The sequence below is a fragment of the Malaclemys terrapin genome, chromosome 7 (assembly GCF_027887155.1).
Source record: "Malaclemys terrapin pileata isolate rMalTer1 chromosome 7, rMalTer1.hap1, whole genome shotgun sequence".
Classification (NCBI taxonomy): Eukaryota; Metazoa; Chordata; order Testudines; family Emydidae; genus Malaclemys; species Malaclemys terrapin.
Genome location: NC_071511.1, coordinates 1,139,834 through 1,164,278, shown reverse-complemented (window position 1 = coordinate 1,164,278; position 24,445 = coordinate 1,139,834). Strand labels below are relative to the sequence as shown.

General features: G+C 66.6%; 2 protein-coding genes across 6 annotated transcripts in view; both read right to left on the bottom strand.

Annotated features, from left to right (window-relative positions):
• LOC128840021 (laminin subunit beta-2-like) overlaps positions 1 to 4,507 on the bottom strand; it is a 43,500-nt gene extending 38,993 nt beyond the window's left edge. Inside the window, exons 1-2 of one of the 2 annotated variants that reach the window (XM_054033454.1) lie at positions 4,400 to 4,507; positions 1,456 to 1,504 (exon numbers count right to left, since the gene is read on the bottom strand). In XM_054033454.1, coding sequence (XP_053889429.1) covers positions 1,456 to 1,486 — 31 coding nt within the window. In that variant the 5' untranslated portion in view covers positions 1,487 to 1,504; positions 4,400 to 4,507. The remainder of the gene's footprint in view (positions 1 to 1,455; positions 1,505 to 4,399) is intronic. The other variant, XM_054033453.1, reaches the window with a different exon arrangement.
• A 3,244-nt stretch (positions 4,508 to 7,751) lies between these two features.
• Positions 7,752 to 21,064, bottom strand: LOC128840022 (uncharacterized). 4 transcript variants are annotated; one of them, XM_054033457.1, is made up of 5 exons: positions 10,873 to 13,869; positions 10,123 to 10,220; positions 9,747 to 9,844; positions 8,436 to 8,640; positions 7,752 to 7,894 (listed from the first exon to the last, which is right to left on the bottom strand). In XM_054033457.1, exons 1-5 carry the CDS (start codon positions 11,139 to 11,141, stop codon positions 7,887 to 7,889), a joined length of 678 nt encoding a protein of 225 aa, XP_053889432.1. In that variant the 5' UTR covers positions 11,142 to 13,869; the 3' UTR covers positions 7,752 to 7,886. The 4 variants fall into 4 exon arrangements, with proteins under 4 accessions (XP_053889432.1, XP_053889431.1, XP_053889433.1 ...); XM_054033456.1 differs by having other exon boundaries at positions 7,752 to 8,640; XM_054033458.1 differs by lacking the exons at positions 7,752 to 7,894; positions 8,436 to 8,640 and adding an exon at positions 20,975 to 21,064 and having other exon boundaries at positions 9,360 to 9,844; positions 10,873 to 11,029.
• Positions 21,065 to 24,445: the final 3,381 nt, after the last annotated feature.

Here is a 24,445-nt window from a genome sequence, read left to right as displayed (position 1 = left end):
GGGCAGAGTGGGGGGGAGGAGTCAGCGGGGGGGGGGCAGGGTGTCTGCCCCGCCCCCTTGCATAGCCCCCGCTCTGTCTCAGCCCCGCTGAGGGGGGAGGCAGGTGCCGGGCTGGGGGGGCTCAGGGCTGCCCTGGCTGTGCCCGTCCCGGGAGGTGGGAGCATGGTCAGGCGCTGCCCTAATTCCACTCCCAGGGCTCAGCGGAGCCGGGACGTCTGGGGATTTACGGCTCAGCTCCAGGGGCCCTTTGCCGCGTGGAGAGGGAGCGGGCGCAGCTGGGCCGAGCTCTGCCCACCAGGACGTCCCCCACACTCGCTGCACAGCCCAGAGCACACGGGCGCTCCCGCCACGCCACGTCATCCGGCCCCCACCGGGCCCCCGCCTCCGGGCCCCCCACCTCCATCCGGCCCCCACCGGGCCCCTGTCTCAGGGCCCCCCGCCTCCATCCGGCCCCCACTGGGCCCCCCGTCCTCAGGCCCCCCCGCCTCCATCCGGCCCCCACCGGGCCCCCGCCTCAGGGCCCCCCGCCTCCATCCGGCCCCCACCGGGCCCCTGTCTCAGGGCCCCCCGCCTCCATCCGGCCCCCACTGGGCCCCCCGTCCTCAGGGCTCCCGTGTTCATCCAGCCCCCGGCCCTCAGGGCCCCCTGCCTCCATCTGGCCCCCACTGGGCCCCCGTCTCAGGGCCCCCCGCCTCCATCCAGCCCCCACTGGGCCCCCCGTCCTCAGGGCCCCCGCGTTCATCCAGCCCCCGGCCCTCAGGGCCCCCTGCCTCCATCTGGCCCCCACTGGGCCCCCGTCTCAGGGACCCCACCTCCATCCGGCCCGCACCGGGCCCCCGCCTCAGGGCCCCCGCCTCCATCCGGCCCCCACCGGGCCCCCCGTCCTCAGGGCCCCCACGTTCATCTGGCCCCCGGCCCTCAGGGCCCCCCACCTCCATCCAGCCCCCACCGGGACCCCTGCCCTCAGGGCTCCCCGCCTCCATCTGGCCCCCACCGGGCCCCCCGTCCTCAGGGCCCCCCGCCTCCATCCCGTCCCCACGGGGCCCCCCTGCCCTCAGGGCTCCCCGCCTCCATCTGGCCCCCACCGGGCCCCCCGTCCTCAGGGCCCCCCGCCTCCATCCCGCCCCCACGGGGCCCCCCGTCCTCAGGGATCCTGCGTCCATCTGGCCCCCACCGGGCCCCCCGCCCTCAGGGCCCCCCGCCTCCATCCCGCCCCCACGGGGCCCCCCGTCCTCAGGGATCCCGCCTCCATCCCGCCCCCACGGGGCCCCCCGTCCTCAGGGATCCTGCGTCCATCCGGCCCCCACCGGGCCCCCGCCCTCAGGGCCCCCCGCCTCCATCCCGCCCCCACCGGGCACATGGGTGCACACACCCGGGGTCTGCGTACGGTGTAACCGCCTGCCCTGGGAGGGGAGGGGAGAAGGGGCCCAGGGCCGCACGTGCGCGGAGACTTACCCAGCAGCAGGAGAGCAAACAGCAGCTCCATGGGCACGGGGGGTCCGGCCTGGGGAGAGTGAGGCGAGAGGGTTACGCCAGGCCAGGCTGGGCGAGGGGAGGTCAGATCTGCGGGGAGCCGTGGGGTCAGGATGCAAAGGGTGGAGGGGAAGGAGACTGGGGGTGATGGGAAGGGGGGTGGGATACTGGCCCAGGCCTCCTTCCTGTCAGCCCTGCAGGTGGGAAGTGCCAGGGCTCCCTGGTCCTGCTAATGCCTGACGCCGGGGCTGGGTCGTGGTCGGCAGAGCCAGGGCGCCCGTGGGGCTGGCTGCCCCAGAGGTCAGGCGCTGCTCATTCACCCCCAGGACAGCATCTGTGGTCCCCCCAGTTCCTCACCTTGCCAGGCTGGGGAGCGAGGGGATCGGGGGCAGGCAGGAGCTGCCCGTGGCTGGGGGGTCCCACGTCTCAGAACAGGCGCATGTGGCCCAGGGCAATGCTGTCTGCGAGCGCCCCGGGCTAGCGCCAGCCCTAGTGAGGGCAAAGTGCCCCATGGGCTGTGCCACCCCCACCAGTGGCATGTGGGGAGCTACCAACCTGGGGCCGGGCACGCAGAGCAGACAGCACAGCTTGGGGCAGCGGCTAAAAGTTGGAGCAGGAGACAGGGATCCAGGACACCTGGGTTCTCTTTGTGGCACTGCCCCGACTGGCCGTGGGGTGCTGGGCAAGCCCGTTCCCTTCAGCCTGCTCCCTCGCTGCCCCTGGGCACCCCCCTGCCAGCTCACCCGCGCTGGGCACTGGGCTCGGGGCTGGAGGAGAAATCCAGGCAGCCTGAGCAGTAATGTCGCTGCCCGGGCTGGGCACCGTAGGGCAGCAGGCTCCGCGTGCAGCCTCCTCCCGCTCGCCCCGGTACTCACGTCCGAGCGGTGCAACCCGCGGCCCTGGCAGCCTGCGCTGGGGGAGGGGGGAGCTGGCTGCAGGCTGGGCGGGGGCAGCCCCCCAGAGCCCCTCCTTCTCCTGCGAGTCCCCGAGCCCTGGGCGGGCAGCGTGAGAACTCGGAGCACAAAAACAAGCTGGCAAACAAGGGAAGCGATGGGTAAAACTCACCCGGCTCCTCTCCCAGGCGCACAGAGCGATTCTTATTCAAATCGGGGCTGGGGCTGTGAAAGGGGCGAACGGTCTCCAGGCTACGGGAATGTCACAGCCGATTCTTTCTGCTCGGCAGTGCACACAGGCCAGCCGGGGTGGGGACGACCGGCCTCTGGGCCCTGAGCCGCCCGGGGCCCCAGGCCAGACTCCCAGCTCACCAGGGGCTAGTTACGGTCAAACCGGTCGCGAGCAGAGGGAGCTGCTCCGGTCTCGCCACCTCCTGAGCACACGGCGCGCTTGGGCAGAGACCGGGCTCCCCCACCCACGCTGGGGGGGGAGAGGGCCCACTCCTTGTCCCCCCACTGGCCTCCAGCCACAAAGCGTGGGAAGCCGTGCCAAGGGCCGGGGGCTAGGGAGAAAGGAGCAGGCCTGGCGCCCGTGTTCCCAGGGTGCTAGCCCCAGCCCAGCAGGAATGTGCGTGTTGTGTCTTGCACCAGGCTCCCCGGCGAAAGCAGCGCGTCCCACAGCCGCTGCCACCAGGACGGGGAAGGGGGCAGGGTGGGAAACAGCCAATATCCCACTTCTAGGTCACTGGGCCGGCACGGCCTGCTCTGGGGGCCGGCTCCATGCCCCGGGGGCATCCAAGCTGGCACTCCAGGAGCCGCACATCCGTAGCCCCTTGGCTTGGTGGGCCGCTGAGCCCATGAGACTGGGAGGCAAGTGGCCAGCTGGCTGCCAGATCTCTGCAGAGCGGCTCAGTGCCAGGGGCTGGCCAGGCCCCAGATGAGCCCTGCCCTGGGGGCAAGGGGCGGGGCTTTGCAGGAGGGTGGAGCGTGACTTTGACTCCCAGGCTGGGCTGTGCTCTGGCCACCCCCCTGCCCTGGAGGGCACCACACAGGGACCCCACCACCCCTCAGGCTCCCTCTGTCCCCTGCCCCGCAGCATCAAGGAGCTGCTTCATCCCTGGCCCCAGAGCTCCGTGGGGTCAGAGATGGGGCCTAGCCCGGCAGCCTGCAGGGCTCCAGCTAGCCAGACCCACCCCTTGACCCAGCATCAGTTCTGCCCCCGCGCAGGAGCAGCAGCGGCCTCCCCCAAGTCCTGGCGGCCCAAAGCCTGGGGGGCCAGCCCGGCTCAGGGACCCTCCTGTCACCCCCACATGGCTGGTCCCTCCTGCCCCAGGGCACTGGGCAGGGCAGAGAGGCCCAGCCCCTGGCCCCCCACCATGGACACTGGCCCAGGCTGGGCACCGTGTGGCCTGTTTGCCAGGGCACGTGCTGAGACTCCAGCCAGGGCCCCGGGCCCGGAGCGCTGCCCCAGGGGCATGTTCATTCCCCAGGGAACAGCAGCCCAGTGTCCCGGGCCCACCCGTGAGCCCCAATGGCTCTGTTCCACCCCCACCTGTGAGCTCTCAGAGCTCCCCCCACACCTGAGCTGGCCAGGGCAGGACATCACATGGCAGGGGACACCCCCACAGGGCCCCTGAGAGCAGCTCCGGCTATCATCTGCCAGTGCACAGGGCCCCACGCCCTTCCAGCATGCTCTGTGCACCTCCAGGCCTCCCACCCCCTCAGCACTGCCCAGCCTCCAGGCCAAACGCCACTTCCCCCCACTGCAAAGCTGCCACCTCTGGGCAGCAGTGGGGCAGCTGTGTCCCACAGCACACTATTGTTGGCACTGGCTAACCCGTGGAGACTGCCCCTGGGACATGGCCAGGGCACAGGGCTCACACCCCACTCCCCTGCCCCAGGGAGACGATCAGCCCATCCCGCTCCCCGCAGCTCTGCCCACGCAGCGAGAGTGAGCCAGGGGGACGCTGGCTGGTGCCGCCCGGCCAGGGAACGGCATGAAGGCAGCCCGCAGAGTCAGAGCTGCATGGTACCTGCCCGGCTGTCGCCGCTCGGCGTCCCTGGCGAGGGCCACACCCGTGCGGAAGCCCCTGGCAGCGGCCTGCAGCCAGCCGACTCTCCGCTCAGTCTGCTCAGGGCTGGGCTGTTTGTTCCTGCAAAGGTTCCCTCCCTCAGGCTCCTCCTCCCGCCACCGGTGCCAGGTGGGGCGGGCCCACAGCTCAGCCAAGGTGAGCGGGAGGCCAGGTACAGCGGCTCTCCCCGCCCTGCACACGGGGGAGAGGAGGGCGTGTGCCCCTGCACCGAGCTGCAAGCCCTCAGCTCCCTGCTGTGAATGAGGTGCAGCATGCGAGGGCATGGCGCCCTGGTGCCTACAGAGCGCCGCCCCGGCCTGCCCAGCCCCAGCCTGGCACTGCAGCCATGGGGAGGGGCCGGGACCTCAGGCTGCAGCTGCAGCGGGCGGGGAAGCACAGGTTGCAGGCAGGCCCTGGGGCTTGGGGCCATGCCATGCGCCAGGGAGTGCCCGGCTCTGCCCCTGCAAGGCACCCAGGCCTGTCCCTACGTACGAGACGGAGCACGTCTCCTGCCCAACGACATGCTTGGAGCCGCGCGTCGGCCACCCTGACACGCGACCGTTGGCGCCAGTCAGTGCCTAGCTGCCTGGCTCCGGGCCAGAGCCGCTGGGTGCTTGCTGTGAGACGGCCCCTGGGAGTCACGCAGCGCCGGGGGGCGGGCACTGCTGCCCAAGGGTTGGGCCCGGCACACCCTGCTTTGGCTCCCTGCAGGCGGCCCCGGCCCCTGCCCACTCACTGGCACCATTACGCTTTTGATCCTGCAGCGAGCCCCTCCCTCGGTGTCGGGGTCAGCACCCGCTGGGCACGGGCAAGGTGTTCCCCAGTGCTCCAGAGCACGGCCCGGCTCTCCGGGGGGCGCTGCGGGGGGATCGCAGGTGATCCCTTCCCAACGGGCAGAGTGCCCCGTGCCCAGCTCCGATCTGCCAGCCACATGCAGACGCCCGGAGACTGGCAGGGAGCCACAGCTCCTTGTGGAGAACAGCAGCAAGTCGAGGCCACCACCCGGGCCCAGCCGGCGACTCGGGGGGGCCTGATGCCCCAGCCATGGGGTGTCCCTGACGGAGCCGGGCCCAGCCGGTGAGTGGGGGGGCCTGGTGCCCCAGCCATGGGGTGTCCCTGACGGAGCCGGGCCCAGCCGGCGACTCGGGGGGGCCTGGTGGCCCAGCCATGGGGTGTCCCTGACGGAGCCGGGCCCAGCCGGCGAGTGGGGGGGCCTGGTGCCCCAGCCATGGGGATGTCCCTGACGGAGCCGGGCCCAGCCGGCGACTCGGGGGGGCCTGGTGCTCCAGCCATGGGGTGTCCCTGACGGAGCCGGGCCCAGCCGGCGACTCGGGGGGGCCTGGTGCCCCAGCCATGGGGTGTCCCTGACGGAGCCGGGCCCAGCCGGCGAGTGGGGGGGCCTGGTGCCCCAGCCATGGGGGTGTCCCTGACGGAGCCGGGCCCAGCCGGCGAGTGGGGGGGCCTGGTGCCCCAGCCATGGGGGTGTCCCTGATGGAGCCGGGCCCAGCCGGCGACTCGGGGGGGCCTGGTGCCCCAGCCATGGGGGTGTCTCTGACGGAGCCGGGCCCAGCCGGCGAGTGGGGGGGCCTGGTGCCCCAGCCATGGGGTGTCTCTGACGGACCGGGCCCAGCCGGCGACTGGGGGGGCCTGGTGCCCCAGCCATGGGGATGTCCCTGACGGAGCCGGGCCCAGCCGGCGAGTGGGGGGGCCTGGTGCCCCAGCCATGGGGGTGTCCTTGACGGAGCCGGGCCCAGCCGGCGACTGGGGGGGGCCTGGTGCCCCAGCCATGGGGGTGTCCCTGACGGAGCTGGGCCCAGCCGGCGAGTCGGGGGGGGGCAGAGTACCCGCTGCCAGGGGCGGCAGGTTTGTATAACTTTTGGTGGTGCTCCCCCCCACACACCGGCCTAAGGCTCTGGGAGGGAGTTTGGGTGCAGGAGGGGGCATGGGGTGCAGGGTGCAGGCTCTGGGCTGGGGCTGGGGGTTGGTGCGGGGGTCGGGCTCTGGGAGGGAGTTTGGGTGCGGGGGGGCATGGGGTGCTGGACGGGGTGCAGGGTGCAGGCTCTGGTCTGGGGCTGGGGGTTGGTGCAGGAGTTGGTGCGGGGGGGCGGGCTCTGGGAGGGAGTTTGGGTGCGGGAGGGGGCATGGAGTGCTGGAGGGTGTGCAGGGTGCAGGCTCTGGGCTGGGGCTGGGGGTTGGTGCGGGGGGGGTGGGCTCTGGGAGGGAGTTTGGGTGCGGGGGGGCATGGGGTGCTGGACGGGGTGCAGGGTGCAGGCTCTGGGCTGGGGCTGGGGGTTGGTGCAGGAGTTGGTGCGGGGGGTCGGGCTCTGGGAGGGAGTTTGGGTGCGGGAGGGGTTTGCAGGTGCGGGCTCAGGGCTGGGGCAGGAGTTTGGGGTGCAGGAGAGGGGTCCAGTGATTACCTCGGGCAGCTCCCGAAAGCGACCCGCACCCCACATTGGCAGCGGCTTCTAGGCAGGGGGGGGCCGCAGGCACCATCCCCATAGCTCCTATTGGCTGCAGTTCCCAGCCAATGGGAGTTGCAGAGTCGGCGCTTGGGGCGGGGGCAGCATGCGGAGACCCCCTGCTCCCCCGCTCTCCAGGGGCCGTAGGTCCGTTCCGGCCGCTTCCAGGAGTAGCGTGGAGCGAGGCCGGGGAGGAAGCAGCCTTAACCCAGCTGAGCTGCCGGTGGTGGTGGCCAGGGGTCCCCGGGCCCTTTTAAATCACCCAGGGGTGGCAGGTGAGGCTGGGGGAGAGACCCAGCCCCTGGAGCCCTGAACATTCCTGGAGCCTGGGCACCATGGGCCCATATAACTCACCGCCCCTGCCCGTAGCCCCTGGTCACGTGGGTGCCCCCAGCAGAGGGCCCAGCCAGAGAGGGGCTCGCGGACCCCTGCCCGCTAGCTCCAGCATGGCCGTAAGGGGAAGGCCTCGGCTCAGGGCTGGCAGAGCTGCCAGCTCTCACTGCAGGTGCCAACGGCCTGGTTCACTGCCAGCCCCTCTGCCCTAAGCTCTGGGCACGCAGGTGAGAGGGAATGGGGGGCACAGCCCCTTCCCCACCGCCTGCCCCATTGGTGCATTGACTGGCATTGGCCAGGTTGAGTACAGCCCCGGGGGGCCAGATCCATTTGCTACCGGCTCAGTGCCCAGCCAAGACGCTGCCACGCGGCATAGGCGACACATCCCATCTCCCTGGGCACACGCTGGCACCTGTGCCCAGCCCCTCCCCTCGTGCTGCAGGCTGCCAGCCAGGGGCAGGCCTTGGCCCCCCAGCATGTCTGCCCAGCCCCCAGCACAGGCAGACGGCACTGGCAGCTGGTCAGACAAGGGTTCTTTACTCAGGCTTCTGCTTGGGGTGAACGTGCGGCAGGAGCAGGAGTCTGGGGCCCAGGCCACGCTTCGCCCACAGCTGGCTCGGGCATCGGCTGTGGGGCACCAGCCAGCAGGCCCCTGCTCACCGACCTAGAGCACAGGAAAGGATATGTCACGCCAGGCTCCGCGGGGACAAGCCTACTCCCTGGGCACCCAGACACACGCGTGTCCCTGCACGACATGCACATGTGCACGCCCACACACGCACAGCACCCCCCAGACACACACGTGTCCCTGCACAACATGCACATGTGCACGCCCACACACGCACAGCACCCCCCAGACACACGCGTGTCTCTGCACGACATGCACATGTGCACGCCCACACACGCCCAGCACCCCCCAGACACACGTGTGTCCCTGCATCACATGCATACGTGCACACCCACACACGCACAGCACCCCCCAGACACACGCGTATCCCTGCACAACATGCAGGTGTGCATGCCCGCACATGCAGGCACCCCCAGACACACGTGTACATGTGTGCCCGCGCCGGCAGGGAGCTGCACTTCAGACCGGATACGTTGCCTGACAGTAAATGCTAAGCTCTGCACCAGCAAGCCAGCCCCACCCATGCACCCACGGCCGCCAAGAGCCCTCTGCCATCACCCCCGCCAGCCGCACACACCTCCCTGGAGGGCCCTGTGCAGATAGCGGGCCGGCCCCTGCGCCCCCTGGCTGTCGTTGAGGTCGGCGAGCGGCTCCCTGGCCAGCAGCAGGCTGGTTGCGTCCTGGTGCAGCTCCCCCAGCCGGTGCATCACATGTAGCTGCCGCCTCCACCGTGCCACCCGCTGCATCCTGGGCGTGAGAGCAGCACGTCCCAGCCAGGGCACCTGCAGGGGGCAGCGACACAGGGTGGTGGGGAGAGACAGAGCTCAACACACAGGCACGGACCCACACATGGGGAGGGGCGGGGGGGCCCTAATGTAGCGAGGTGGGGGAGGGGCATGGGGCCCTCATGTAGGGGGGGACATGGGGGTCCCCAGCCCATACAGCCGTGGTGCCCTGCCAGGGACAGGGTGGCTCCCGCAGAATAGGGTTACCATATTTTAATTTTAAAAAAGGAGGACACTCCACGGGGCCCCGGGCCTGCCCCAACCCCGCCCCTAGCCCCTTCCCCTTTCCCAAAGTCCCCGCCCCAACTCCGCCCCCTCCCCTGAACGCCCTGCCCCCTGCTCCTCCCCTCCCCTGCCTCCCGCGAATCAAATGAAACAGGGAGGCAGCAGGTAAGCTGGGGCTGGGGCGGGGCCCAGCCCCTCCGGCCGAGCGGCTCCTTCTGGCGGCTGGCCGGCCCAGGCCAAGAGGCTCTGGCCCCGCGTCTCCCGCCCGGCTCAGCTCGGCTTGGGCCCTGGGGCGCCGGCCCCCGGCCCCAGCCCCGGCCCGGCCCCTGGCCCCGCACCGCCGGCCCGGCACCGCCCAGCCCCCGGCCCTGCACCGCCTGGCCCCACATCGCCTGGCCCCGCACCCCCGGCCCCCAGCCGAGCACCCCCGGCCCCGCACCGGCCCCTGGCCCCGGCCGAGCACCCCTGGCCCCGCACCGCCGGCCCCGGCCCCCGGCCGAGCACCGCTGGCCCCAGCGGCTCGGGCACCCCCGGCCCCAGTCCCAGTGGCTCTGGCCCAGCTCGGCTCAGGCCCTGGTTCCGCACCAGCCCTGGCCGAGCACCGCCGGCCCCAGCGGCTCCAGCCTGGACCCAAGCCCCACGACCCCTCCCTCCCTATTTTCCTGGACATGTTTGGCTTTTGGGGATTTCCTCCCGGACGGGGATTTGAGGCCCCAAAAGCCAGACATGTCCGGGTAAATCCGGACGTATGGTAACCCTACCGCAGAACCACCGAGGGGGGACCACCTTTGTGGGTTGGAATCAGGGCAAAGCCCGCTCCCACCCATAGCAACCCCAGATGCAGGGACAAGCTGCGCCCCAGCCCAGGATCCCCTCACCTGCTCGGCGACTGCCCGCCCCATCCTGGCCTCTGCCGCCTGCCGCTGGCGCTGCGGATCCTCATGCAGGACTCGCCAGAGCTCCTCAGCGCCGGCCCCTGGGGGAAGGGGTGCGTGTCCAGGCCAAGTGCCCCAGGCAGGGGGTGCCCAGCCCTGGCCGGCCCCCAGCCCAGGGCCCACGCTCACCCTGGGCTGGGGGCCGCAGGGGTGCTGCTATTTATCCAGCCAGCCAGGGCGCAATGGCTGGAGCCAACCTGGCCAGTGGGCCGGGCCCGGGACAGGTCCATGGGGCTGAGAAATGGACAGGCCCCGACCCAGGCCAGGGGGCTCAGAATTTGCAGCCAGGGCCGTGGGCGCTGGCTCCGGGGCACCTTACCTCCCACTGCCTCCAGCAGGCCCTGCTCCCCGGGGGTCCTGCACCGCTCCAGGGCCGGCGGGCTCAGGAAGTATTCGGCTCTTCCAGGGCCCAGAAGGCTGCGGGGAAGGAAACAGGTAACACCATGCAGCCTGACCCACCCGCGATGGGTGTGCCAGGAGTGTGGGGGAGTCAGGGCCCTGCACCCCACTTCCTGCGATTCACCGGGACTCTCAGCCAGCCGGTAACAGGAGGTTTATTGGACAGTAGGAACGCAGGCTACAACAGGACCCCTCAGTCAAGTCCTTCTGGGGGGCAGGGAGCTTAGACCCCAGCTTGGGGTTCCCTGCGTTCCACCACCCAGCCCCAAACTGAAACCAAGAACTCCCCCAGCCGCTCTCTCCCCTCCCCCCGGCTCCTCCTCTCCTTTGTCCAGTCTCCGGCCAGGTGTCAGGTTCCAGCTCCGGGATCTTCCCCCATCCCAGTGTAACTCCCCTGCAACATTCCCAGGTCAAATCCGCCCGCTCCCTGCTGCGTCACCCCCACCCCTGAGCCCAGGATCCACCCAGTTTGCCATGGCCCACCCCACTCAGCCTCCAGCCCACCACGTCCCTGCCCAGCTGGTGCCCACGAGCGCCCAGGCAGCCGGGCACCGGCCCTGCCAGGACACCCGGCGTCTCCTCTGGGGCTGCGCTGGGATGGTCGTTCCATGAGGCAACCCCACCCCACCCTGCCAGCCTCCCCTGGGAGGGGCTCACCTCCCTCGCTCACCTGTACAGGTGCTGCCGATAGTCGGGCGGGGGGCCGGCCGGGAGCTCCTCCTTGACCCCCGGCAGCCTCTGGCTGTTGCTCTGCTTGCAGGGGGCTTGGCTGCTGGGTGCTTCCTCCATGGGGCCGGACCCCTGCTGCCCCCGCCACTGGGACTCAGCTAGAACAGAGCGGGAGGGGCAAGGAGCAGAGGAAACCCCCGGATGGGGAGCTAAACCCTTTGCCATCGTGCCCCCCTTCACTGGGCTCCACCCCATCCCCACCACACTCATGGCTCCCCACACCCTGCCCCACACCAGCCCCAGGCCCTGCCAACCCCCCGCCTCACCCCAGCACTCGGCCGCCCGTCTCCCCTCAGCACACAGGGGCCCCAGGCTCTGCTGGGGAGCGGGGAGAGCCAGCCCCCTGCATGGCAAGGTCCCTGGTGCCCCCGGGCCCCGGCTCCCAGTCACCTGCAGGCCCCGCGGCTCCGGCCTGTTGTGCAGACATTGCCATGGCACCACCGTCTCCTCCCGCCCGGATCACCGGCAGCGGAGCCGGGGAGTGGGCAGGGCACTGGGGAGGAGTGTTGGGGGCAGGGTGGGAAGGGGAGCTGGGCTGCCCCAGTGGGGGTGGGGGTAGTAAGGACACGCTGTGGGTCCAGCCCCTCTTGCTGACCCTGGGCTGTGGCCAGGCCCCCACCAGCCGGCTCCTCAGAGCCCCGTATGGCCAGGGCTTGCTGGGGTCCCTGGGAGGGCACAGGGGGCAGAGAAGTGGGGCTGCAGAGCCATAGCCCAGGCTCACGCTGCCCCCTGCTGGCTGCCTGGAGCAGGGACCGCTGGGGGCGCCAGCCCGTCCCCAGCCCAGGCGGAGGGGATGCTGGACACCCCCAGAGCCAGGCAGGTTTCTGTGCTCAGCCCTTCAGCTTCATTTCTGCCACATACACCCGGCAACGAGTGCCAGCTCCTGCCCTGCCCTGACAGCTCTGCCAGCCCGCGAGCGCCTGCTGCTTTTCTGCGCTGACCGGTCGCAGGTCCGGCTGGGCCCAGCTCCCTGGCGGCCCGCCACCCTGCCCACCAGGCCAGGCCAGGGATCTGGGGAATCCGGGCTGCACAGCGTGATATGGCCAGGGAGTGTCACTAGCATTGCTACCAGGCCCGCCAGGATGGCCGGGCGCTGCCCAGCACGGGCCCCCTGTCTGGGGAAGCTCTCCGGGGTTCACCAGTGATCTGTGTGGGAGACAGAGCCCATTGGGGGCTCCTCAGTCAGTGGCCGTTCCTGGGAAACGGAGCTGGTTCTGCCCCTGGCCCCGGGCACTGCCTCCCCACAGGAACCCCTGGGAGCCCTGCACTTCTCCATCCAGCTGTGGGCCTGTCGGAGCAGGTCTCCACTCAGCCAGGCTCCGCATCATTTCCCCTGCCTAGCTTGGAGCAACAGCCCAGGTTCCCTGTCCTGGGTGGGCCGTGCCCATGGGGGCTGGGGGCATGGTCCCCAGCTGCTCCAGAGCCCCGTGGTTCCCTGGGCATGGCATCGGGGTCCTGGGCCCCAGCGGCTGACACGGGGGGGCCCCTCTCTGCTCCAGCCACCTGGAGAGCTCGGGTGCGTGCTGGGCCCCCTGGGCTGCGTCTCTCGGAGGAATCCCAGCTCCTCCAGTGAGCTGGGCTGGTTCTAGCCCCTCCGTACAGCACCGGTCCCCAATGTCACCTGCTCAGCCACAGGGGCATTGAACTCTTCTGCACCACAGCGCAGCAATGCCCAACCCGGCCCTGCCAGGCGCGTCATCCCCACCGTTATCGCTGCCCGTCCCTGCTGGCGGACCGCCCTTCCCCTGGCGAGAGAGCCGAGCAGGGGCACGTCGGCCAGGGACCGGGGCAGTTCAGCCCCACGCTTGTTCCCCATGGATGCTGTGACGAAGTGGGGGATTTTCTTGTTTTTTCTTGTTTTCGGTGGGGTTTCAATGGTTTGCATGCGGAGAGGTGGGACTCAGTTTCTCTGGGTGTTGCTGGTTTAACGAGGTGAGGGGAGAGGGAGTTTGTTGGTATACAGGACCGGAGAGGGAACTTGGGACCCCAGCCGATGGCCGGGAGGATGGATACCCCAGCGACCGGTGACCTGGCGATCTGGTGACCCGGAGGCCCAGCTGAGGAGACGCAGCCGGTTCTGGCCAGTGGGCGGACAATGGGCTGCAGAGTCAGGACCCAGTGACCTAACCAGCTGGTTCCAGCCAGAGGACAGAAGCAGGAGAGGAGGCCCCGGTTTACAACCCTGTTTACCTGGAGAGAAGACAATGGACAGAGGCGGGGCCTGGGGCTTGGGAGCTCAGATGCCCAGCTGGGAAGCAGGGGGGCTCTGGGCTGGAGACGGGGAGCAGGCAGAGCCCACCTGGAGGCAGAGAGACTGGGATGTGCTGGGCTGAGGGAGGCCAGGCCTGAGGCCCTGAGAGAGTTTCCTGTGCTGTGTTCAACTCTCAATAAACCCTCCTGTTTTATGCTGGCTGAGAGTCACTCCGGTCTAGAGAACAGGGTGGCATCAACCCCTTCGGGGGTGGAGGCCCCAGGGGTCCAGAGCGAGTGGACTCCCTGAGGGGGCCCACAGCAGAGACAGATGTGCTAAGGCTCAGAGAGGTGCGGCTCCAGGAGGTGGAGGGGCCTGACCCTGAGAGAGAGTGAACCCCCGAGAAGGGCTGTTGCACTGAAAGGAGAACAGGAGTACTTGTGGCACCTTAGAGACTAACAAATTTGGGCACCCCCCACGGACCACACGGGGCCACGAGTGGGAACGATCTGTGAGTCCATGACAGATGCCAAACCCCACTGCCCGCCTCGGTAGCTGTCCTGCCTGGCACTTGGCAGATCCTTGCAGCACCATTCTGAGCGGTTCGCAGCCTCCCCGTGGGTGTCTGGGAGGTGGCACTAGCAGGAGCCACAGGAGAGTTTTCATGTGTTCCCCAAGCTCTATTGCCACCCCAAACCTTTGGGTTTGAAACTGGGCTGGGGTCCTGCCACTGCCCTGCCCCCTCGTCTGCCAGGGAGTGAGGGCAGCGACCCCTATCCCCCAGGGGTCAGCCGGCTGCAGCCCTGGCCCTAGGTGGGCAGGGAGGGACCCCTGGAGCGCTTGGGCAGATCAGGGTCGGTTTGTCCCCCTCCAAGGCTGGTCGTAGCCCAGCCCTGTCTCTGGGGCTCTGGTGCCCAGGGCTGGAGAAGCCGGGATGCAGGATGCTCCCGCACATGGGCAGGGCCCTCCGGAGTCATGTCCCAAGGCTGGGGCTGGCCCCCATCTCCCCTTGGGGTAACCTGCTGCCCCCAGGACAGAGCCCTCTCAGCCTCCTCCCCATGGGCTGGGATTCAGGCTCTCTTAGGGAGACCCCACCACAGCCATGGCCCCCCTCGGACCAGGCATCTCTGGTACCAGCAGCCACCTCCCAGCTGCTTTCCCTTCCCCAGCCCTGGGCAGGGCGACCACGTCTGGCCGTGGTCCTGCCCTGCCTGGGGGCTCAGCCCTGCCCCTGCTCCCTGGGACAGCGTCTGGGCCCGTGTGTGTGTGCGGGGGGGTGGGGTGGGGGAATTCCTCTGCCCCACTCAGCCTGGGGTACTACGCTGCACCATGAGCCACCAGCATGGACCTGGCTGGGCACATGCCTGCACTCGTCCGTCCTGGCGACGCAGTAAAACCAGCTCCCCACCCGGGCGAGTGCAGACACTCGGGGACCCTACCCGTCCTCCAGCAGCTGGCCCACAAAGCCCCAGCCCTGGGCCAGTGACCGCTCTGGTCACAACTGCTGACTCCCCCCCACACACTTTAACCCCCCTGCGTTTGTGTGAAATGCCCGTCTGATTGCACACACCTGCCGGCCACGCTCCTGCCTGGAGCAGATGTCAGATCCCCTGGGCCCGTGGGGGGAAGGGGCTATGCAAGCCGTAGAGACGTGAGCAGTGCTGAGCAGGGGCGTGCGGAGATCAGCAGCCGTGCCGCGTGACAGCGTAGGAACCGCACCGGGGCTACCCCCAGGCTGCCGAGTCGCCGTTACAATGAGCTGTTCCACGCTGACTGGAGCCCCCCAGCGCCCTGCCGGCCACCAGGGTACCTTAGAACCCCTGCCATGAGCGGGGGCTGGGGGGCAGCCATGCCACAAGCCAGGGCCTATTGGAGACCCCTCGGCAGTGCCACCAGCCAAACGTGCGCAGGGGAAGGCCCCGGCTCCTGGCTCAGCCTGCGCAGGCACTGACAGCTGGAAGCTGGGTCTGACTGGTGTCTCCGAGGCCCCCGTGCCGCTCGGCCCAGGTGACCAGCACCCAGGCCTGCTTTGCCGGAGGCACCTGGGGCTGGTAGCGAGCAAGGGGGTAAATGCTGTGATCCTTATTGTCCAAGTAAAGGGCAGCAGAACTGTGCCTCCCTCCCCTGCCCCGCCTGGGGGGGGTCACCCTCACCCAAGCCCCACTTGCTAGGCCTAGGAGGGATGCCAAATCCAAGGCCAAGGGCATCGGAGGGGCTCCCTGTGACGAACTGGGCCTGTTCTCACTGTGGTCTGTGAATGCTGACAGGGGAGTGTGCTGGGATAGTCTGCATTGGAGGATGGGATCGGCCCGAGGGCGCATACCTGAGTGTGTAACATGAGAACCCAGGAAGGGGTTGAAGGGGAGGCGACTCCTTAGCCCGGGAAACTGAACAAAGGCTGTGGGAGGGGTCGCTGAAAGCAGAGTGCTGGAAGCAGGCTAGAAGGAGGCTGGAGAGATGGCTGGGAGGCAGAGATGGCTCTGACCCCCCAAAGGGGGGTGGGCTGGCATGCCCTGGGACCCCAAGCCGGACCTAACTGAGGGGGGCCCTGTTGTCTGTGCCTGCAAGACCTGTCTTGGACTGTATTCCTGTCATCCAAATAAACCTTCTGCTACTGGCTGGCTGAGAGTCATGGTGAATCGCAGGAAGCCGGGGGTGCAGGGCCCTGAGTCCCCCAATACTCCGTGACAACTGGTGGCAGCGGCGGGATCTACTGCACCCCGTGGACGGCGCTTCCTGCAGTAAGTGACTGGGGAGCAGTAAAACGAAGGGGGATTGACGGGGACCAGGCGCGCTGGAGAGTGAGAGAGAGACGGTTATTACCCCTGGGAGTGTGTGACCAGCGAGAAGGACTTTTGCAGTAACAGGGTCCCCCGAGGGGATCGCAGCGAGTGGTCCCAGGGGCGGAGGAGTCTGCAGCTCGACCCTGGCAGAGAGGCGGTGACCTCGAGAAGGGCTGGCACACTAGGGGTCCCCCTGGGAACTGTGGGGAGCTGTGAGCACACAGGCCGGTGAGTGGCCAGCAGGAAGATGTATGCCAAGCGGCTTAAGAGCGACCTGGTGGAGCTGTGCAAGGAGAGGCGGCTGCGCATTGGGAGGCTCACCAAAGAACAGCTCATTGCCCAGCTGGAGGCGGAAGATCGCGCGAATGAACTGATCCCTGTGTCTCAGGGAAGCAGCCTGGCAAACGCAGCGCAGGCACCAGTGTCTGTCCCAGCTGGGAGTGGTCAGCCGGCTGCTGAGGGCTTCCCGAGACCCCTCCTTCCTATGCCTAGGAGAAGGGTGGGGAGGAGCCCAGCAAATACCGAAGGCGCCGTGACCGCCCCGGCCAGCAGGGGGTCCCCCCGGCGAAGCTCGCCGGCCAGCAGAGGATCCTCCCGGCGACGTTCGGCATCCGGGGAGCGGAATTGGCTGGAATGGGAGAAAGAGCTAAAACTGAGGGAGCTGGAGGATCGTGAACAACAGAGACAGCATGAAGAGAGACAGCATCAGCGTGAAGAGAGACAGCGTCAGCATGAACGGGAGGAGAAAGAGAGACAGCATCAGCGTGAAGAGAGACAGCGTCAGCAGGAACGGGAGGAGAATGAGAGACAGAGACAGGAGAATGAGAGACAGCGTCAGCATGACCTGGAACTGGCGAGATTGAAGGGCAGCGAACCCCCGGCTGCGGTGAGTGAGGGGGGACCCAGGACTGCACGGAGCTTTGATAAGTGCATCATGGCCCCATACAAGGAGGGGGAGGACATGGATGACTTCCTGGAGGCCTTTGAGACGGCCTGCGAGCTGCACCGGGTGGAGCCCGCGGACAGACTCCGGGTCCTTACCCCCTTACTGGACCCCAAATCCGTGGCATTGTACCGCCAACTGGGAGAGGCAGAGAAAGGGGACTACGAACTATTCAAAAAGGCCCTGCTACGAGAGTTTGGGCTGACCCCTGAGATGTACCGGGAAAGGTTCCGGAGTCAAGATAAAACCCCTGAGATCTCATATCTGCAACTAGCCGCCCGCATGGAAAGATACGCCAGCAAATGGGCTGGTGGGGCCCAGACGAAGGAGGACCTGATTAAACTGCTGGTACTGGAGCAACTATATGAGCGGTGCCCATCCGACCTGAGGCTGTGGTTGGTGGACAGAAAGCCAGAGAACCCGCGACACGCCGGGCAGCTGGCTGATGAGTTTGTAAAGAGCCGGTCAGGGGGTGGCAGGGAGGAGTCCCAAAGGAGCAATCCCACCACAACGCAGAGAGAGAGTCACCATGGGACCTCCCCGTGGGAAAATACAGAAAAACCCCATCAGAGGGGAACATCCGGCATCAGGACCATCCGACCCACTCAAGGGGACCCATGGGACATGGGCTGCTACCACTGTGGCCAAAAGGGCCACATACGGGCCCAGTGCCCCAGGCTCAGGGACAGACTGAGCAGGCCGAACCCACAGAGGGTTGACTGGGTAGAGACCCAGCCCGGCGAGAGGCAGCATTCCCAGGGAAGGGGGGCTGGCAGAGTACCACCTGCTAAGGAGGGAGGAGAGCCCCAGGCCAGCTTCTCTGGGGGGCCAGATGCTCCGGATTCAAAGTTCTCCGTTTACAGGGTTGGCGCGGGGCTGTCCCTGCGGAGCGAGTGCCTTGTTCCCCTGGAGGTGGATGGGAAGGAAGTTTATGGTTACTGGGACACGGGCGCAGAGGTGACACTGGCCCGGCCCGAGGTGGTGGCCCCAGATCAGGTGGTGCCCAACACCTTCCTGACCCTGACCGGGGTGGGCGGGACCCCATTCAAGGTTCCCGTAGCGAGGGTACACCTGAAATGGGGGGCCAAGGAGGGCCCCAAGGACGTGGGAGTGCACCACCATTTGCCCACTGAGGTGTTGATGGGGGGGGACCTAGAGGACTGGCCCAGCAGCCCCCAGACCGCCTTAGTTGTGACCCGCGGTCAGAGCCGGCGAGGGGCACTGCGCCCTGGCCTTGGGGGGGGTGCCTTGCCTGAGGCGCGGGACTCTAACCTGGTGGGGAGGGAACGCCCAGGGACGCGGCTCAGGGAGGCTGCAGCTTCGGACCCAGCGGGCGAGAAAGAGCAGGTGGCCATCCCCGTCCCAGCTGCTGAGTTCCAGGCCGAGTTGCAGAGAGATCCCTCCTTGCGGAAGATAAGGGACCTGGCCGACCTCAATGCGGTACAGACCATGGGACGAGGTGGCCGGAAAGGATTCCTGTGGGAGAAGGGGTTCCTGTACCGAGAATGGGCTCCCCCAGGGAAAATGGAGTCAGGGGGGATCAGGAGGCAGCTGGTGGTACCCCAGAAGTATCGCCGCCAGCTGCTGTGCCGGGCCCATGACATTCCCCTCTCAGGGCACCAGGGAACCTGGCGTACCCAGCAGAGGCTGCTACGGAGCTTTTACTGGCCTGGGGTCTTTGTTACTGTCCGACAGTACTGCCGATCCTGTGACCCCTGTCAGAGGGGGAGGAAGGCCTGGGACAAGGGGAAAACAGCTTTAGGACCCTTGCCCAGCATAGAGGAGCCTTTTCGGAGGGTGGCCAAGGTAAAAAGGGCGGCTCTAAACCAAGAGAGCCCAAAGCACAGACCTCCAGACTGGAGCGCTGGGAGAAGACCACAGCCCAGTTGGAACCCCAGAGGTATGGGGGTGGGAAAAGGGCACAGGCTGCATAAACCTTCCCACATGCGAACTGCGAGTGCCATCAAGCACCCCCGACCTAAGGGGGGGCGTGAAACTGGAGGGGCCTGGTGTAATTCTCACCAAGGAATGGGAGGGATGCGGGGGCATCCATGGGAACGGGGGTAGGTTCGAACTTCCCCAGGTCACTGGCTAAAGTGACCCTGCTCAGTTCGGTCTCGAAGGGGGGAGAGATGTGACGAACTGGGCCTGTTCTCACGGTGGTCTGTGAATGCTGACAGGGGAGTGTGCTGGGATAGTCTGCATTGTAGGATGGGATCGGCCTGAGGGCGCATACCTGAGTGTGTAACATGAGAACCCAGGAAGGGGTTGAAGGCGAGGCGACTCCTTAGCCCGGGAAACTGAACAAAGGCTGTGGGAGGGGTCGCTGAAAGCAGAGTGCTGGAAGCAGGCTAGAAGGAGGCTGGAGAGATGGCTGGGAGGCAGAGATGGCTCTGACCCCCCAAAAGGGGGGTGGGCTGGCATGCCCTGGGACCCCAAGCCGGACCTAACTGAGGGGGGCCCTGTTGTCTGTGCCTGCAAGACCTGTCTTGGACTGTATTCCTGTCATCCAAATAAACCTTCTGCTCTACTGGCTGGCTGAGAGTCATGGTGAATCGCAGGAAGCCGGGGGTGCAGGGCCCTGAGTCCCCCAATACTCCGTGACACTCCCACCTGGTGACGTGGGCACTGCTTAACAAGTCCTAGTCCCTCCCTGGGTTTTAAGGCCAAGCTGGTCAGATGCCATTGAGCGGTTTCGGGGCTGCAGGGGGGCCAGCGTTGCTGGGAAAGACGAATGCAGAGTCTGTGCTAGCCGTGGGGTTCCCCCGCCCCGTGAAATGGCTACGGCCTGGTGAAATCACAGCGGGGGGCATTGCTCGACCCCTGGTCAGGGGAGGGACCCGGTGTAACGCACCCCTGAATTCTGGGCCTTCACACCACCAACTGTGAGTGGGGGGCAGCGGCTTGCCACATTAAAGGGACCTTCGTCTGCTGGCCTGGCGCACTGCCAGGTGGGAAACTGAGGCAGAGGACACAGCCCAAAGCACTCAGCATGGGGCGGGTGTTACTTATGGCCACAGGCTTTTGAACTGTTGCAGAGTTTGCCTAATTGATACTGAACTGGCTCCCTTCCCCCGTTAATCAAACTTCTCCGGCTCTCCCGGGACGCAGTGCGTGCGAGAGGGCGGGGGCTCCCCGAGCGGCCGGGGACGGTGGGTAGTTTCCCCCCGGACGGGGCGGGGGCGTGAGCTTTTGCTGGGGGGTTGCTAAGAGGAACCCCTGGCTCGTGCTGCTGCTGGCAGAAGAGTAACGGTGTCTCCACGGAAAGATGGTGCCTGTCCCATCCCCACGCACACAAGACGTGGGGACTGGGAAAAGGGAGTGGGGAGCTGCTCTCTGCCTTTCACTCCCTGGGGCTGGGGGACACGGCGCAGTTCATGTGCACGGGGATGTCCCTTCTTCCTGCGTTTCACGCAGACCTCACGCAATGCTCTGCAGTCCTCGCCCGCAGGTTTCTCGGGAGAGCGGCCTTATTTCTTCCTCGTTCCCACCCCGCTCCGTTCGCAGCACAGGGACTAGTGGCGCTCGGGCCGGGGCCTGGCGGACACCAGTGCAGCGTGACAGCAGCACTGCTGGGCAGGAGCGGGCAGCTGGCGTCACTTGGCAAAGCAAGCCTTCGGCGAGGTGCTCTGGGAATCGGGGAGGGGAGGGTTGGCATTTCTTTCCCTTGCTGGTGGGAGGGTAAATCCAAGGACACCTGGCTGTTTGATCAGCAGCTGCTGCTACCGCAGCCTTCAGCCCCGCGCAGGACCCTGACCCTGGGGAGGGGGAGAAAGAAGAGGGCCCGGGAGGACCTGCTCCACCCTGCAAGCCAGCACTGCAGCAGAGCGGGCCAAAGGCCTTGGCAGCGGACACGGGTGGCGGGGGAAGGGCCCCGGAGTCCAGCAGGGCAGGGAGGGAGACACACCAGAACTTCTCCTGCAGAAACCCCAGGCTGCCCCCGCTTGGAGGTCCTTGGAGGACTCCATGGTTGCAGCTCCGGGAAAGCACACAGACTCCCAGGTCCACCTCGGGGGAAGGGACCCAACAGGAGTCTGACAGTCCGGCCCCACCCTGCAGTTCTCCTGGGGAGCGAGCACAGCCAGGACCTCCCCCCGCCCCCCATACCTGGCACCTCGCTGCTCACATGCGGCTGGTTCCTGGTTTGCACACTGTGACCAAGTAGGACTGGTCTTAATGTTTCCTCTGAATACTGGGTGGGTGCCTCAGTTTCCGGCCGACACTCTGTTGCCTGGCAACTAACGGCCAGGCCCTTCCCCCTGCAAGGGGGTGCTAAAGGTGTGGGAGAACAAAGAGGTCAGGTGACCTCCTGGCCCGGGAAAGGAACTCAGCAGAGAAGGAGGGGCTGGAGGGGGTTTGGGTTGGGGCTAGCTGGGGACAGGGAGTGAGGGCAGACGTGGGTGTCTGGCTCTCTGAACCCCAGAATGGACCCGGCCGAGGGGTCCCATTCGCCGCTGTACCTACAAGCTCTCTGTAGACCATGTTCCTATCATCTAATAAACCTCTGTGTTACTGGCTGGCTGAGAGTCACGTCTGACTGCGAAGTGGGGGTGCAGAACCCTCTGGCTTCCCCAGGACCCCGCCGGGGCGGACTCGCTGTGGGAAGCGCACAGAGGGGCATATGCTGAATGCTCCCAGGAGAGACCCAGGAGGTGAAGCCGTGTGAGCTTCTTGCCCTGGAGACAGTCTGCTCCGAGGGAGGCTCCCCAAAGTCCTGCCTGGCTTTCTGGGGAGCAGTTCCAGAGCATCGCCCGGGGACTCCGTGACACACACACTATCCAAATGCACAGGCTCAGGAATGGGTACCTCTACACCAGCCAGGGCCTCCAGCTTTGAAAATTCTGCCCCAGTCAGGAGCAGGCCCCTTCTGCTAGGCGTCCGGGCAAGAGCCTGGCAGATGAAATTCAGTGCTGACGAAGGCAAGGTGCTGTGCCCAGGGGACACTGCTGCCTGGAACTAACCAACCACCCGGGACCAGGGCTTGAGGTCAGCGCAACCTCTGCTCGCTGGGCAGCGGCTGTCAGAGACGCGAACAAAGGGCTGAAACGCATACGGGGGGCTGGGGAGTATAATGTTATACAGCAGCAAGCCCTCCTCTGGGATGCCAGGGCTGGTCACCCCCCTCAAACTGCAGAGAGGAGAGGCGGGTGGTGGGAATGACCAGGGGCCAGGAGAAACTCCCGTACCAAGAGAGACTGAAAAGATTGGGCCCGTTTTCCTCTCTCATAGCCAGTTCCCCCATCCTTGGGACCTGCCAGGAAACGTGAGCAGAAGAACATCTGTGAAGCCATTTTCGGTGCTTGCCTGAATGGTTCTCCACGTTCAAAGCATTACCAGAGCCCACCGCGTAGTCAGCAGCCCCTGCGCAGGGAGCAGGCTCTGGGTGTGGGGCGCTGGAGAGACCAGGGCGTCACCCCAACCCCAGGGACACAGAGCGAAGCAAAGAGGCAATGAGAACAATGCATGCCCAGGCCAAGTTTTCATTCCACATACAGGCACCTGCGTTCCAACCCCGCTGCTCCCAGGGAAGCCAAGGGGGAGCACCTCCCCCACCCCCTTTTAGAGGTGCTCAGGGCGTTTGCACAGTGGATGACAGAGGCAGAGCTGGTGTCCAGTGCCAGAAGCTGAACAGGTGGAGGAAGGCACACAGACAAGCCCTGCATGGCACCGCGCCTCCCAGCTCCTGCCCTGGGGAGCAGCGTCTAACCGCCAGGGAGAGGGACACGGGAAGCCCTAGTGTCCTTCCCTGGCTCCTGCACCTGGCCACGCCTGGTTTGCTGGCAGGACAGGGACATTACAGCACTTCCCTTGCAGAGTCATTCCCGGCCAGCATCTCCTGGACAGCTGGGCCTGCCCAGCCAGGCACCTCAGGCCTTCATGGTCGCTGCAAGAGAGAAAAACGTTAGTGAGCTGTTGGGGACGCCGGGACAAGATGCTGTGTTTGTTTGGGTGCATGGAGTTGGACTGGCTGACGCTGCTGCAGGGTGCGAAGGAGAGGCAAGACGGGGGAGCAGGGCTTGTAATGCTGAGTTTTAGAGAATCCAGCCCCGTGCAGCAGCCAGTCACACCTGAGGCTCTGCCCCGTTCACTTGACAATGTGTGATTGTCATTAGCACCAACAGCGGCAGCCTGGCCAAGGGTGCAGAAGGGCCCAAAGAGGAGCCGGACGCAGCTGGCTGGGTTCTGAAGCACCATTTTACTGAAGGACGGCAGGGCCAGATCGCCTGCTCGCATTTCATAACAAAAAATTCACTTCACTTAAGAGAAAGAGACAGTTTGGTTCTGGCCTGTTTCCTCGTAAGAGTGGGACAACACTACCACTGCCCTTTGCTGAACAGCGGCGTCCGAACATACACAGCACGTGGGGCACCGCCCGCCCGCCTGGCGAGCCTCCACCACTGACCGCACTGCACACAATCTTCACTCCCAGCCCAGGGACACCAGTTGTGTTCCCTCCTGCAGGCGATCCCGTTCCCAGGCTGACAACAGGGGCGGCAGGCCCGGGACAAAAACCTGCTGGTAGGAAATGGCCCGCTGGCTTTGGGGACTAGCGCTCTGCTGGTATGGGGCTGGCCTGGATTCACACCAAAGAGAAGATCTGTGGCAAAGCTGGTGGCTCCAGTCCAAGCAGAAGCAGGCCAGTCCCGCTGCAGCAATGGAAGTTCTCTCACAAGGCTGCTTGGCAATGATGGACAGTTCCAGGGCTCACGCGGTCCCACACAGACTGGCTGCTATCCCCCGGCTCTGTGAATAGTGCCCATCGCAGAGAGGATGCCAGGGTCTCTCCAGACACTAACTGCACCGACGTCCCTTGCGTGCTGTGGCAGGAGGTGTATTTCCAAGTGTTCTGTGTGCTCCCAGGAGCGGGGAGGGGTGGTTAGGAGCATGGCTGTTGGCACATCACTGCAGCACTGCGCGCCTGGCTTTGCCTCTGGGGAAGGCCCCAGACGCCCTCTGCGGAGACCTGTGCGCAGCTACAGGAACTGAATGGGATCATTAAGACGGCACAAGAGGGATAGGCCAGGGGATAAGGCGTTTAAGGGACTCCTCAGGGCAAGGACTAATTGCCGCCTTAGGGGAACTTCCTTCGGATGCTCACTCTGGGACGAGACGCGCTCCTCCGTCTAGTGCTGTAGATCAGCAGCGCCTGGGCAGGGCTCTGGGCCGGGAGCACGGCAGAGCCGCCGCAAAGCAAGTGAGGACGGACCCCAAAGGCTGAGCAATGCCCCACAGCGCAGCGCCCGGGGCCCACGGGGCCCGATCGACTCAAGGGAAAGCTGTCTGGAGAGGGCTTTGCATTTGGGAGCTCTCTGGTGCGTCACAGCCTTCACTGAGCTCAATCCCCCAGTCGCACACATAGCCGGCTTCTTTGGGTTCCCTTAATCCCAGCTCCTTGCTTTTGCACCAGCCGGAGGGGCCTCCCTCTCGGCAGCAAGGGAGCTGCGCTAGCTGAGCTCAGGGCCAGCGTGCCAGCTTTGTAAGCTGCTGTTACACACACGGACCCAGAGCTTGGTGCTTTGCCCGCCCACCCACGGCTGAGCAGCTCCTAGGGGCACCGCACTGCCAGCCCCTCACTCCCTCACCAGTCGTCACAGCC